Raw genomic sequence first — 15,413 nt, forward strand, 5'->3', positions numbered from 1 at the left:
TTGTTTTTTCCCCGACTTTTTTTTTTTTTTTTCCCACCGATTTTTTTTTTTTTTTTTTTTTTTTTTTTTTTTTTTTTTTTTTAAGGTGAGTGTTTCATTGCCGTTTTTATGTTGTAACAATGAAACAACTGCTACATTAGACTTAGGTATGTGGTCTGTGTCGTAGCATGCCCATCCCGTAGTATGATGGGCGATAAGAGACACAATACTTCCCATTTAGGTGCTGGGTCCACACGAGAACACCACAAAGTAACCCATTGAAATATTTGCAATCGGAAAACGAGTGCAAAATCGGATGAAACTCAGAAGTGAGAACGGGCCTTAACACAACATCTCCACAGGATGTTTTTTTTTTACTAATTTTATGTCAACTTACCTGAGTTTTCAGTATAAACGGTTCATCCACATCAAGTTTTCGCGCCACGTAACTCAAATGTTCGAACACCTCAAAACAATTCCACTCTAGTCCCACCAGGATTCTGTACAGTAGAGATGTTAGAAATATCTTCAGCTCAGCTTTCTTCGCCGGGGTCAAATTGACCTCCATGTGGAAAAAATCTGAAACAAGAAAGAAAACAAAAAGTGATTTTCATCCAAAAGGGTCAAACCACTTCAGTCATCATGAGACCAACATAGTGATTTAATTAGACTGTCAGCTTAGAACAAGATGTCCGAGCTAACAGTTTTATTTATTTATTAACACAGTAAACGGGCGTACCCTTTTCTAACTACCTATCTGTTTTACATATCGAGTTCCCTAGCTAACCTATCTAGCTTAGTCTATGAAATCTCCTACCTAAAAAAAAAAAAAAAAAGATAAGATCACACGATATGACAGAGCGACATAGTACCTAGTACAAATTTAATGTCATAGATATTAAGGAAGACCAATCACAGGGTATGGAAGAGAAAATTGCCAAATTATATGTCACTCTGCCATATCCTGTGCTCCTACCTCTTCTTAGGCCGTGGTTATGAACAGGGCCATCGTAGGCCATCGTCGGCCTTTTTGCGTGTAAAGTTGGCGGGGAATTCGAATTTTTGATTTTTTCTCCGCAACTTGTACAATCTGAATTCATTTTTTACTTTTTATCTTTAGTTTGCACGTTTATATTATACTTTTCATTTATATTAGCTATTAAAAACAAGCAAATTACAAAGCAAACAAAAATAAATATAAAATGAATTTTAAAAATTGCCGCCGGGACAGCTATCTCACGTCGTCCGAGCTCATCTCAGCCCTGTTCATAAACACACCCTTAATAAGGCGCGATCCATACTGCGTTTCATGAACTCTGTGTCAACGTTATGTACGGGTTTCGTGAAACGCGTTTCACTAGTATGCATTACGTCTAAGGCGGATTTCACATCTAGACTACAACTTGTAGTATACGGCAATTTTCATGTTGATGGCTACACAGTCTTGGGCCTGTTCACATTTAAACTTCAAGTTTAAGTGTGAACAGGCCCATAAGACTATGTAGCCCTCAACATGAAAATTTCCGTACACTACAAGTTGCAGTCTAGATGTGAAATAGCCCTAACAGTGTACCTACCTCCCTACATTCACACGAACTGAAAGAAAAACTCACTCTTAGAATTAACTTCCCTTTACCTCAACGAAAAGTTAAAAAAAAAACTCACCATCACTCTGCGAAATAGCTTCGATAGCATAGGCACAGTTGATGGCCAGACTCTTCTTCATATCTTCAGACAGTAGGTCCGGTTTACTATACATGAAGTAGACCGTTCTAAAGTCATTCTGATCATAGACCCCGTTCTTATTGACACCCTGCACGTAGTTCTTATTGCCCGCTATTTCCGATTCGTACTTGGACACTTCCAGCATGAATTCGTACAGTGCACCCTGAAATCATACAAACAAGGAAGTTGGTTAGAGAAGTGGGTTCAATGTATTGAAGTGGGTTCAATACTAAACAGGTAAAGTCCAGAAATTCAATGTAATGTAGCCACTTGGCCAGACTGTGTGATAATGTAGTAAGGCCATAAGTCTGCCATCATCGTCAACCATAAGAACCGAAGATAACAGACCAAAGCCTTGACTACAAGGCAAAGATAGGACGGTCAGAGGTCACAATTCATACCATCGAAAGCTCTAGGAGAGATAGTGGAAGCAGCGATGGGATGAGTTGGAATCTGAGACATCACAGCTAAACCTCGTGATCAAGCGTCTGCCCGTAAGCGCTAGGTGGCGGGTTCGATTCCCGCCCGGGCTGAACTTTATACTAAACAGGTAAAGTTCGTTCTCGGAATGGCTGGTTTTCTCCTACCTTGTTCTCCGGAAATTCAATTCCGGCTGTCCAAAGTGTAAAGCTGTGTCCACAAATAGTCGATCGACCGTCGCGTCAATCGAATATGTCTGGACATAGCCTAATAATCACTGGCTGGGCCACGGTCGCCACGGAGACTATTAAAAAAAGGATTGACCAGAACTCTTGATTGTCCAATTTGGATGAAATCTGTCGAAAATGTTCACTGTATAGTGTACAATGTATATGTACAGTGCATTTTTCTCATCGACCTAGTCTTCAGGGAACCAACAAAGGACCTTGTACCTTCTCAGTGACTTCTACAGTTCACTGAACCAATAGTTTGAATACTCACCCTATGCTTGCTAAGGAATGATACGAGGAGACGTAATGCCAGCATCATTTTCGTATGCGACAAATTTGTGCCGAAGTTGAGAGCCGCTCGACTGTTACACAATGCCCAGTGGTACTTTTCTTCAGCCGCCTACACAAAGAAACATCATGTTATTATTCTCTAAAAGGGTTAAAAGAAAGAGGTTTGAGTTGAGGTTGTGGTTATGTACCGGGTTGGATTGGGTTCGGACTAGTTGAGAAAGGATATTATTTCTGTAGTTTGGCATGGGAGTGGTAACTTAAAAGCAAGGTTAGTTTACCAAAATTGCCAAACTCAACCCGGTACATAACCACGACCTGATAGAGGGAACTGTAACAGCTAAGGTCTTATCGTCCCGAAATCGAAGAGAGAAGAAATACAAGATAGGAGAAAGCCAGCCGTTTAGAACGAACAAAATCCGTTCAGGATAAAATCCGCCCCGGGCGCCGAGCTCGCGGCCTAGCGCTTACATCGTGGACGCGCTACTAACCAAGCTAACTAGGCTGGCCCTAAGGGAACCCACTGTATAATGGCTAAAGGTAAAGGCCGTTCCCACTTGTGTGTTTGGAATACGAGTTAAATAATCCAGAGTTTCCACAGTTTGATAATAAATGACTAAGATTACAATGATATGAAATATCTTAAGGATAGATCATTTATCTTCAAATTAAAGTTAGATTGCCCAAATGCACTTCGTTTTCCAAAGGCAGAGCCGAAATAACTTCGACCCCGCCGGGAATCGAACCCGGGACCTACGGTGTAAATGAAGCTTACCTGTCGACACACCTCATCGCAGAAACTCTCATGAGGGCAGAATGGACACGGTACAAGCTGAGATACAAACCGAAGACAGTGGGAACAATGAGACCATTCGTATTTCTCCGTGTATAAAGCCATGGATAACATTGTGTCTCGCATTAGAACATCCCCTGGGAATAGAAACAGAAGGGTCGGAATAAAATGTTGATTAGAACTACAAACATGTTCAAAAAACCGATTGGACAGCTTCATTCTGCAAGGACCCAATCTACCGTTCCATAGAATACCCAATCAACCAAACAACAAACCAATAAATTGTTCACAAATATTGGAAATGATCGAAGGATAGAGTGGCAACTGGCATCAGCCACTCGCTCTGGATTCTATTAAAAGCCCCTTCTACACAAATTGCAACCCCGGATTGGTTAGTCCCAAAAGGACTTGTCGAACCGTCAGCGTAATTAAAAAAATAAAAAAAAACACCTTAAGAAACGCCATCTTACCTGCCTCAATATTTCTCCCGGCTACCAAGTGTCGACCCAGGGTCTCCGAATATTGCAGTCGTACAGCCGAGGACATGGCTGGGATTTTAGTATTGCGCCCATGTGCAACCACAATGGGGATTTGAGTGAAGCTTTCAGTGGAGAACGCTCCAAAGTCGAGAATCGGTTGAATAATGAACGGTGAGTTACGAAACTGAGCTGTGCCGCACTCGAAAAACCCACACAGGACCGACATTACAATGGGGATTTGAGTGAAGCTTTCAGTGGAAAACCCTCCAAAGTCGAGAATCGGTTGAATAATGAACGGTGAGTTACGAAACTGAGCTGTGCCGCACTCGAAAAACCCACACAGGACCGACATGACAATGAATTCCTGGGAGAGAGAAAAATAAAAAACAATTATGATAGAATAGGTAATACAAAAGTGCTTATTTACTCGTAGGACACTATCACCTTGCGTCAAAATTAAAAGTATGTGACTATCACATTGCAATGATAACTAAGCTGGCAGTTATTTTTTTTTCTTTTATTTTTATTTATATTTTTTTTTACTCCTTTTTTCTTTTGATCTGATAATACGATGATTTCTAATTTTCCCTGATAGGTATGTAGATGTATATTAAGCTTAACCCATTTTTTTTTTTTTTTTTTTTTTTTTTTTTTTTTAAATTTCGGGAAAACCCCTTTTTTTTTTTCGGGAAAACCCCTTTTTACCCTCCTTAAGTGAGAACGGGCCTTAACACAACATCTCCACAGGATGTTTTTTTTTTACTAATTTTATGTCAACTTACCTGAGTTTTCAGTATAAACGGTTCATCCACATCAAGTTTTCGCGCCACGTAACTCAAATGTTCGAACACCTCAAAACAATTCCACTCTAGTCCCACCAGGATTCTGTACAGTAGAGATGTTAGAAATATCTTCAGCTCAGCTTTCTTCGCCGGGGTCAAATTGACCTCCATGTGGAAAAAATCTGAAACAAGAAAGAAAACAAAAAGTGATTTTCATCCAAAAGGGTCAAACCACTTCAGTCATCATGAGACCAACATAGTGATTTAATTAGACTGTCAGCTTAGAACAAGATGTCCGAGCTAACAGTTTTATTTATTTATTAACACAGTAAACGGGCGTACCCTTTTCTAACTACCTATCTGTTTTACATATCGAGTTCCCTAGCTAACCTATCTAGCTTAGTCTATGAAATCTCCTACCTAAAAAAAAAAAAAAAAAGACAATATATGTATTTGGAAAAATCCTACAATGCTGCAGTGAGCACCAAAGTTGTGATATAGTAACACAAAGAAAAGACATTTATTTATTTTAATGATTTGATACTTACAGGTGTATCCCTGGGTAACAGTTTGTTGATGATGCTCTCCATTCGGATGTACAGCTTCTTGGTGAGTTCCTGTGGGTATTCGTCTTGCATACATGTGAGCACTATTTTAATATGCGTGGCAGAGGCTCGCGGATGATCCATGTCGTAGAAGCAGGCTGATTTGTTGGCCACGGCCATGGCCTGTACTTTAGACCGATCGGGAGCCATGCACAAGCTCATCGTGTAATATTCCAGAGCAGTCTTTTTATCTGAAATGGGTATTTGTAAATTCAATGGCATATAATATCTCTAGTAGCATGGTCACACTTTCTTAACTTAATGGGGCGGAGCTCTATCACACTACTTAATAAATATGTTCAAAAGGCATGGTTTACTAGGTATAAACTGGTAGGGCTAGAACATAACTGGATAGTTGTTTTGAGCTTCAATATATACATGTATATGAACCAGCAGCAAATTTGACAAGATAATTTAAACTATGAAGTCTCCAGGATATTTGGCAAAACTAGAACCTCCCAGAACAAGAAGCTAAGCAATAGTGGTGTCTAACAGGTCCAATCACAACAAGCTTCAACATTCAAAGGTGTGGAAAAAGTCATCCACCAAGAAGTAGTTCTAAGGGCATATTTGAGATCTATCCTAAAGGTGGATAGTTTGTAAGAATATTCCAACAATAGTTTGTAAGAACATTCCAAGTCATACTCACCACCTGACACATAGTAATTATTTCCTTTTTTTCTCAACTGCAAAGAAGCCTTTTCACTTTTTGAGTATGTAATGCGAGCTGGGAATTTGACCTGTTCAAGTAATGAGAAAAGGAATTTGAACTTCTCCTCTGGCGTTTGTAGTGTGGACAACTTCTTGTACAAACTATCACTTGTCCATTTCAATTCTTTGCTAACATGTTGCATTCCATCAAAATGACAAAAACCTGTGAGAAATTAAAGAAATTAAAATTTTGTGCTCCCTGTCCTGTGACAAATACCTCTTATCTTAGACTAGGTTTTATTAGGTTAGATTAGGAACTACCTACTACCTGTGTAGACTTGTAGGCACAAACTTTTGTCCAAGGGATCTCTTAATTACAAACAATGTTCAAATTTTTGATACTAAGAAAGCTTGGTTAGGCATGTTTCATTTTGGTAAAACTAAACAAAATAATTATCAATATCAACTTACCATAGTCAACTTCATTGCTACTAGATACTGAAACAGCTGAAGCTTTTGCCATTCTAGAATCTTTTTTCCTTCAATATTGGTGGAGTCAATAGCTGCAAACAAATAACCACAGAATATAAATAAGAGGTATTCAACTTTACTGGATCAATGAGTTCAAAAGTTTAACATGATGTTTCATTTACAGTAGTTTATCAAAGGCCTGTTAAGCTACAAGCCTGTTAAGTTCCATTTAATTTGTATAGGCCCAACTAGGCTGATAAGTTATCCGTTAGGGACTAAAAAGGTTTGTGAAACCTATCCTCAAGTAGGTATTTTTCACTGAATGATTTGTCTGATTTTGAAGAAATTTAGCAAAAACATTTTCCTCAGAGGAAATTCACTTATTTGGATTCTGAGCAACTTTGGGTCTCTTCCCCCCTTTTATTAGGCACTGTTTAACCTTTGTGCCTCAAATATTCCATTGAGGCATTTTTTTTTTTTTTTTCTCCTTCATTGCGATCTATTTCCTCAATCACAATTTTAAACACAGCTAGAGATTTACGACAGAACTCACCCATACATAGGTTTTTGAAAATAATTTCTCCAAGATCAAGATGAATGGTGCTTACAGTCTGAATAATTCAGGATTAATCCTGCCCTGAACTGGGAAGGAGGTAAACTGCTTGATCTTTGTCTGACACTCTGACATCAACTTACAGCTAGAGATTTATGACAGAACTCACCCATACATAGGTTTTTGAAAATAATTTCTCTAAGATCAAGATGAATGGTGCTTAACAGTCTGAATAATTCAGGATTAATCCTGCCCTGAACTGGGAAGGAGGTAAACTGCTTGATCTTTGTCTGACACTCTGACATCAACTTCAACACACTAGGTACCTAGATAAAACCTAGGTACCCGTGATTTTATTAACAACAATTTAGGAGCAGAGGTTTTCAAGAGTGGGTTTATCAAAAATTACTATGAAGTGCCTGTCTCAGCAAACATTCAAACCTCCTGAGTCAACAAGTTGCTTGCTTACAAAGCAAGCAAGCCCACTATCAGAAAAAAAATCTCTTTTGAGTAGTTTTATGTACTGAAACTTACCTACATGGGTTATACGTAGGTACGTACTTACGCCGCTTTTGACTTTCGATTAAAAGTTTGAACCATGAACAAATGTGGTAAAAATCACAAATCAGGTAGTTCAGGCAAAAGTCAGTCCAAAACCCAAAAAAGAAACGTTCAAAATAGCCGCGAACGCGATACGGATACGCGAAGTGAAGAGATAAAACTTCAGTGTTGCCAAGTTAAACGCGAGAAAATGTGGGATTTAAAAACAGGGATGGGGATTTAAAATTTTCCCCTCAATTTTTTACAAAAGTCGTCCACTATCAGAAAAAAAATCTCTTTTGAGTAGTTTTATGTAATGAAACTTACCTACATGGGTTATACGTAGGTACGTACTTACGCCGCTTTTGACTTTCGATTAAAAGTTTGAACCTTTGAACCATGAACAAATGTGGTAAAAATCACAAATCAGGTAGTTCAGGCAAAAGTCAGTCCAAAACCCAAAAAAGAAACGTTCAAAATAGCCGCGAACGCGATACGCGAAGTGAAGAGATAAAACTTCAATGTTGCCAAGTTAAACGCGAGAAAATGTGGGATTTAAAAACAGGGATGGGGATTTAAAATTTTCCCCTCAATTTTTTACAAAAGTCGTAATCGTTCTTGATATTTTTAATTCCTTCAGTGTTGCCAGACGGAGCATAGCTCAGGTAAAGAAAAAATGCTCATCCTGATAATTAAAAATATTCAGTTGATTTCATAGCAGAATAGTCAAAAGTTCCAAAATTCAAAAAGGAAAACCCCTTCTTTATATCGGAGATAACTCGTAAAACTAAAATCTGTAGATGGAGCATGAAAAAATGAAAAAAAAAAAAAAAAAAAAAAAAACCCCAAAAACCAAAGCGAAAATTTTGTTTTTTCGTGGTCTATGGAACCGGCGTAGATATCACCTCAGCAGTCAGCAATGATTGCAATGAATCTCGTGAATTAACATCCAGTTCCAGTAGGTATACCTACCCATTAAAGTATCACACCATTTCCTCACTTCAAAAATGTGTAAAAACTATTTTGCTGATGACAGATGAACATAGTCAGCTCCTTTTCCAACTAGGTAGGTTTCTATTTTCATACTAATGTCCATGTTTGTTTGTGTGAATCTCAAGAAACTAACCAAGACCTCTTAAGGCAGAAAAATAAATAATGAATTAACTACATACCTAATAGGATAAGGTAAACTAATTTAACAACTACTTAGGTATTCACATAAAGTTTTTTATTTAATAACCACCTATGGTAATTGTCTAACTAAGATACCTAGGATAAGGTAAACTAATTTAACAACTACTTAGGTATTCACATAAAGTTTTTTATTTAATAACCACCTATGGTAATTGTCTAACTAAAGCATAAAAAAGTGAAATCAATTATTTTTCAATATTTAAATAAACTGTTACTTAGGTATTCTTTGACTACCTAAAACTCTATGACAAACACTAGTGTTAATATGCTTTTCAATTAATCAATTATCAGTATTTTTTGTTAAAATACTAGAACAATGGAGTATTCAAGAGTGCCTCTATGGTTGTGTGTTGTGGGATTACTTGTGATATTTCAAGTAACATATGTCACCTGTCAGTTGCCTCAACCAATTTCATCATGTGAAAGGAAATCTTGTTATCCTGCAACAGGTAATCTTTTGATTGGTAGAGAGAATAAACTTAGGGCTTCCTCTACATGTGGTCTACATGGAAACTCAACCTTTTGTATTGTGTCCTTTCTGGAAGACAAGAAGAAGTGTTTCACATGTAATTCCTCACCTCGCTTTGACAATAACCCAGCTTTCTCACACAAGATTCACAATATTGTTTATGCCACAGTTCCTAGAACCAAGACTATCTCCTGGTGGCAGTCAGAAAATGGAGTTGAAAATGTAACAATACAACTAGATATGGAGGCAGAATTTCATTTTACTCATTTAATCATTTATTTCAAAACATTTAGGCCTGCTGCTATGCTTATTGAGAGATCCCATGATTTTGGTAAGACTTGGCAAGTGTACAGATACTTTGCTGCTGATTGTGCTAAATCTTTCCCTGGTATACCTAGAGATGGGTTAAGAAAATTGACTGATGTTTATTGTGAGTCTCGTTATTCTTCTAACAACCCATCTTCTGGTGGTGAGGTTATTCTCAGAGTATTACCTCCTAGTCTTCATCATTCAAACATAGATCCATATTCATCAGATGTACAGAACTTGATTAAAATGACAAATTTAAGAATCAACTTTACCAAATTACACACTCTAGGAGATGATCTTTTGGATACTAGACGGCAAATACAAGAAAAATATTACTATGCAATTACTCAAATGATAGTGAGAGGTTCTTGCTCTTGTTATGGACATGCATCTAGGTGTCTTCCAATTTCAGAAGCAGATACAAAACCTGATATGGTACATGGTAGATGTGAATGTACTCATAATACCCAAGGGTTGAATTGTGAAAAATGCATTGACTTTTATAATGATCTGCCTTGGAAACCAGCTTTTGGTTCTCAAACAAATGCCTGCAAACAATGTAACTGCAATAATCACTCTACTAAATGTCATTTTGATGAAGCTGTGTACAACTCAACTGGTAGAATTAGTGGAGGTGTTTGTGACAGTTGTGAACATAACACAGAAGGTAGAAACTGTGAAAGGTGCAAGCAGTACTTCTATAAAGACCCAAATAAAGAGTTTTCAGATCCTGAAGTTTGTTTAAGGTGTGATTGTGACCCTGGTGGCTCTCTTGATGATGGCATATGTGACCCTTACACTGATGATGTTCTAGTATCTGGCAAGTGCCACTGTAAACCTAATGTGGGTGGAAGACGATGTGATATGTGTAAAGATGGATTTTGGAACTTTAATGAAACAAATCCTAATGGTTGTGAACCTTGTACTTGTAATATTCAAGGGACAATTAATAGCCAAGGCTGCAACAAGGATACAGGTGATTGTACATGTAAGAGAAATGTTGAAGGTAGAGACTGTAATCAGTGTTTGCCTCATTTCTGGGGTCTTTCTGAATCTGAGGAGTACGGTTGTAAACCTTGTGATTGTGATCCAGGAGCTTCTTATGATAACAATTGTGATGTTATCTCAGGTCAATGTAAATGTAAACCTCATGCTTCAGGTAGAACTTGTAGTACTCCTGAACAAAGTTATTATTCTCCTCCATATGATAACTTCCTATATGAAGCTGAAAATGCCAACTGTAAAACTGACAAATGTGTTGTAGAAATTAGACAACCTCTGGGAGGTGGAAATGAAAATACATGGACAGGGCCAGGTTTCATGAAAGGTTTTGAGAATACAGGTCTTGTTTTTGAAATTGACAATATTCCTACTCCAATGGATTATGATATAGTTGTAAGATATGAGCCAGTCACTAATACAGATTGGGAAAATGTTGATGTCATTGTTGAAAGGGAAGGTAATGTTGATATTAATGGTCCTTGTGGTAATGCAGTGCCTCAAGATGATATTAAACGAACTCGGCTACCTGTAGGATCAAGAGCTGTTAAAGTCTATCCACCAGCTTGTTTAGAACCAGGCAAAAAATACAAGGTCCATTTGATATTCCATCAGGATAACAATGGCACAACTGGCCCATCTGCAAGTATTCTTATTGACTCCATAGCTTTATTACCAAACATTCAAAGTATTCCCTTTTTCCAAGGTCCTGAGAATTTTGAAAGAGCTAGAGAGTTTGACCATTATAGGTGTGGTGATTCTTACATTACAGTTTATAGAGGTGTTCCTATTCCAGAGGCATGTAAAAAACAACATTACAGTATAGGTATGTACGTTCATCATGGTGCTAATGAGTGTGATTGTGATCCCACTGGTTCTACTAGTAAATATTGTGATCAACTAGGAGGTAACTGTGTTTGTAAGCCGAATGTTGTTGGTCGCCGTTGTGACAGATGTGCCCCAGGAACATATGGGTTTGGACCAGAGGGTTGTAAAGCGTGTGACTGTAATCATGTTGGAGCTCTGGACAATATTTGTGATGTAGTGTCTGGTCAGTGCAAGTGTAGAGCTCAGACCTATGGTAGAGAATGTGACCAATGTTCTCCTGGTTATTGGAACTACCCGACCTGTCAGAGATGTATTTGTAATGGTCATGCTGATTTGTGTGACTCCAAGACTGGGACATGTATAAGTTGTAGAAACAGTACTGATGGGGAAAATTGTGAGCGTTGTATTAATGGTTATTATGGAGATCCTAGACTAGGTATTGATATTCCATGCAGACCATGTCCTTGTCCAGGAACAGTCGAGTCAGGACTTTCCTATGCTGATACATGCCAATTAGATCCAAGGTCTCAAGATGTTATATGTGAATGCAAGGAAGGCTATCGTGGTACAAGATGTGATGGTTGTTTGGATAACTATTTCGGAAATCCACAGGAACGAGGAGGTTCATGTGAACCATGTGACTGTAGCAATAATACAGACTTGGCTCTTCCTGGTAACTGTGATACTTTGACTGGAAAATGTTTACAATGTCGATATGATACAGAAGGAGATCACTGTCAAGTATGTAAGGCTGGCTTCTTCGGAAATGCTCTTGAACAAAACTGTACTGAATGTACATGTAACATTCTAGGAATAGACCATAGTAAAGGCCCTTGTGATAGAACAACTGGTCAATGCCCTTGTCTACCCAATGTGATAGGAGTTTCTTGTGATCGGTGTTTGAAGAATCATTGGAAAATTGCTAGTGGTACTGGTTGTGAACCATGTGATTGTGATCCTATAGGTTCAGTAGACGTAACAGAATGCAATGAATACACTGGTCAATGTCAATGTAAATCAGGTTTTGGCGGAAGACAATGTGATCAGTGTCAAACTAATTTCTGGGGTAATCCCAATGTAGAGTGCTTCCCTTGTGATTGTGATCCTAGTGGCTCAGCAACATCACAATGTCATCAAAACAATGGAACGTGTGTCTGTCATCAAGGAATAGGAGGAGTTAGATGTGACACCTGTGCTCGAGGTTACATTGGTACTGCACCTGATTGTAGTCCATGTGGTGAGTGTTTTGACAACTGGGATAGTATTCTGAGAGGTCTGGCCGACCAAACAACTAAAGTCATAACTGATGCATCAAATATTAAACAGACAGGAGCATCTGGAGCTTACACCAAAGAATTTGAACTACTTGAGAAAAAAATTGAAGATGTGAAAGCACTTGTTGAGAATACAACAAGGAGTTCTCATGACTTGACTGTCATGCTCACAACTATTGATGACATGAAGAAACAAATCATGAATAATGAAGACCCAAATGGTGTTGGTAAGACCTTGGGAAATACAACTCAAAGAATTAATTTAGCAAGATTAGCTCTGAATGATTTGACTGAGGAAATAAAAAAATTGAATAAAACAGGAGAAATGTTGAAAGAAAATGCAACTTTGCTACAAGAAAATAATGTGGAAGGGGCTCTTGAATTAACACGACAAGCGCATGATACTTCTCTCAAGTTAAAAGAACAAAGTACGGAAACTGAGAAACAAATTAATGACGCAGAAAGACAGTGTAAAAGAACCGAGAATTTAGTCACTAAGACATTCCCACAGTTTACCCAAGGTCAAGAAGAAAATGAAAAAGCCTTGCAGAGACTTAATGAAAAAATTACAAGTCTTGAAAAGAATTTACCTGATCTGAATGAGCTAATTTGTGACAAAAGAGGAGACCCTTGTGACAATCTATGTGGTGGTGCTGGCTGTGGTAAGTGTGGTGGCATGTGGTGTAGTAATGGAACCTTATCCGAGTCCAACTCTGCTAAAGACTATGCCGAAACGTCCAAAAAGTTAATTAATGAAAAAGAATCAAAAGCCGAAGAAGTTTTTCGTGGAATCACTACAGCTAAGCAAGAATCGCATGCGGCCAACATTTTAGCTAAGGAAGCATATGATCATCTTATCCGAGTCCAACTCTGCTAAAGACTATGCCGAAACGTCCAAAAAGTTAATTAATGAAAAAGAAGCAAAAGCCGAAGAAGTTTTTCGTGGAATCACTACAGCTAAGCAAGAATCGCATGCGGCCAACATTTTAGCTAAGGAAGCATATGATCATGCTGCAAGTGTCAGGAACAAAACGGCTGCGTATGTAGCCTCCACATCAAATATAACTAAGCAATTGGATGAATTTCTGAATGCTCCAGGTGCTACTTTGGCTGATATTAGAAATATTTCAGGTCTTGCTGTTAATAAGAATATTCAGTCAAATCCTGAGCAAATCCGTGAGCGAGCTAATGAAATTAATAATGTTATAAAGTCTCTTACGGATATTGATACCATTCTAACTGAAACTGCAGGCGATTTAGCGAAAGCTAATGATTTGAAGCGTAAAGCTAATCTAACTAAAGCTGGAGCAGACAGTACAAAGAACACCGTACAGAAAATAGTCGACGTTCTTACTGAAGCTCGTACGGCCCAAGACATGGCGGAAGTTGCTATACAAACTGCTAAAGATGATATTTCGGCAGCACGAAAAGATTTGTCTCAGATCACTAATGATTTAGACGACGCTCAGCAAAAGTCAAACGAAACGAATGTTAAAGTAAAATTACTACAAGAAAGACTGAAATCCATCCAGGCAGGATTTTTACAAAATGGAAGATCCGCCATGGACGTTGAAAATGAGGAAAAGAATTTGGAAAAAGAAGTGGCTCTGGCACAAAAACAAGCATCAGGTTTACGATCTCGCTATCAAGAAACCGACAACAAGTTACTGTCAAAAGCTGAAAGTTCAGGTCTAAAACGAGCTCGTGGACAGATGTTATTGAATAAAGCAAGTCAGCTCTCTGTTAATACTACGGCAAAATTAAAGCAGTTAAATGAAACGGAGGCAATGTTTAATAGTCAAGAGAGCGAGTTGACTGAACTATCAAAAAATATTGCCGAACTTCAGAAGCGTATTCAAAGTTGTATAAACTTCATAGTGGATAAGTCCAATAATTATAAAAACTGCGTTAGTTGAGACCATTAACAAATTTCCTACACTATGTGCCTATATGGCACTTAGTACTTACCTACCTACCTACTTCTACATACCATGATATGTATATCATTCCTTTATTCTATCCCTATCAAATGAGAACTTTTTAATCTCTAACACTCCCTATCTATCACTGCCAAGTCTTGCCATATCATGAACCAGCCATATCGGTTTATTATTTTTATGTAGGTAATCATCATGTTAGTATGTAGACCCTGGAACCATTGTTTTCGGGATAATTTTGTCTTTTATCACTGCCAAGTCTTGCCATATCATGAACTAGCCATATCGGTTTATTATTTTTATGTAGGTAATCATCATGTTAGTATGTAGACCCTGGAACCATTGTTTTCGGGATAATTTTGTCTTACTTAGTGGATTGAGGAAAATATGAGACCTTTAAGACCTAGAAAAAATTTAAAACCCTGTGGTTCTAGCAGGTATTCAATACTTGCTCGTATTACCTACTCGTACTTCAGGGTACGCGAAGAAAAAAATCTTTTTAAATCCTCATTATTTTTTCATACTTCAACTCTAGTCTCTGCTTGAGATACTCTTGAGTATTCAAGTTACGAGGGAGATATTTTTAGATACAAGAGGCCAGTCTTCTGGACCTAGAAAAATTTTAAAACCCTGTGGTTCTGGCAGGTATTCAATACTTACTTGTATTACTCGTACTTCAGGGTACGCGAAGAAAAAAATCTTTTTAAATCCTCATTATTTTTCCATACTTCAACTCTAGTCTCTGCTTGAGATACTCTTGAGTATTCAAGTTACGAGGGAGATATTTTTAGATACAAGAGGCCAGTCTTCTCCTTCTCAGAACGTTTCCATCTCACTTCATAGCACGTGTCAAAACGTACAAAGAAAACAAGATGCACGACTTCGTG

General features: G+C 38.0%; 3 protein-coding genes across 6 annotated transcripts in view; 1 reads left to right on the top strand and 2 right to left on the bottom strand.

Moving 5' to 3' along the window:
- The window catches only part of LOC103510425 (SET and MYND domain-containing protein 4-like), an 8,999-nt gene extending 1,513 nt beyond the window's left edge, over nucleotides 1–7,486 (bottom strand). The window contains exons 1-10 of the mRNA XM_026824476.1: nucleotides 7,202–7,486; nucleotides 6,424–6,515; nucleotides 5,951–6,175; nucleotides 5,245–5,492; nucleotides 4,179–4,278; nucleotides 3,906–4,052; nucleotides 3,418–3,572; nucleotides 2,626–2,754; nucleotides 1,645–1,867; nucleotides 377–558 (exon numbers count right to left, since the gene is read on the bottom strand). Of these exons, the coding sequence (XP_026680277.1) occupies nucleotides 377–558; nucleotides 1,645–1,867; nucleotides 2,626–2,754; nucleotides 3,418–3,572; nucleotides 3,906–4,052; nucleotides 4,179–4,278; nucleotides 5,245–5,492; nucleotides 5,951–6,175; nucleotides 6,424–6,475 (1,461 nt within the window). The 5' untranslated portion in view covers nucleotides 6,476–6,515; nucleotides 7,202–7,486. The remainder of the gene's footprint in view (nucleotides 1–376; nucleotides 559–1,644; nucleotides 1,868–2,625; nucleotides 2,755–3,417; nucleotides 3,573–3,905; nucleotides 4,053–4,178; nucleotides 4,279–5,244; nucleotides 5,493–5,950; nucleotides 6,176–6,423; nucleotides 6,516–7,201) is intronic.
- LOC103510424 overlaps nucleotides 1–7,654 on the bottom strand; it is a 19,423-nt gene extending 11,769 nt beyond the window's left edge. The window contains exon 1 of the mRNA XM_026824475.1: nucleotides 7,511–7,654. The gene's annotated coding sequence lies outside the window, so the exon portion shown is untranslated. The remainder of the gene's footprint in view (nucleotides 1–7,510) is intronic.
- A 1,340-nt stretch (nucleotides 7,655–8,994) lies between these two features.
- LOC103510414 (laminin subunit beta-1-like) lies at nucleotides 8,995–14,664 on the top strand. 4 transcript variants are annotated; one of them, XM_026824468.1, is made up of 2 exons: nucleotides 8,995–13,442; nucleotides 13,600–14,664. In XM_026824468.1, exons 1-2 carry the CDS (start codon nucleotides 9,027–9,029, stop codon nucleotides 14,503–14,505), a joined length of 5,322 nt encoding a protein of 1,773 aa, XP_026680269.1. In that variant the 5' UTR covers nucleotides 8,995–9,026; the 3' UTR covers nucleotides 14,506–14,664. The 4 variants fall into 4 exon arrangements, with proteins under 4 accessions (XP_026680269.1, XP_026680268.1, XP_026680270.1 ...); XM_026824467.1 differs by having other exon boundaries at nucleotides 8,995–13,427; nucleotides 13,585–14,664; XM_026824469.1 differs by having other exon boundaries at nucleotides 8,995–13,334; nucleotides 13,492–14,664.
- Nucleotides 14,665–15,413: the final 749 nt, after the last annotated feature.

This window comes from Diaphorina citri, unplaced genomic scaffold, assembly GCF_000475195.1.
Source record: "Diaphorina citri unplaced genomic scaffold, Diaci psyllid genome assembly version 1.1 scaffold598, whole genome shotgun sequence".
NCBI classification, from domain to species: Eukaryota; Metazoa; Arthropoda; class Insecta; order Hemiptera; family Psyllidae; genus Diaphorina; species Diaphorina citri.

Excerpts from the sequence above, each read along its gene's own strand:
- LOC103510414 (XM_026824468.1), top strand. The coding sequence starts at position 9,027 with ATGGAGTATTCAAGAGTGCCTCTATGGTTGTGTGTTGTGGGATTACTT. Across the intron at positions 13,443-13,599 it reads CTAAGGAAGCATATGATCAT|GCTGCAAGTGTCAGGAACAA; the intron begins CTTATCCGAGTC and ends GCATATGATCAT.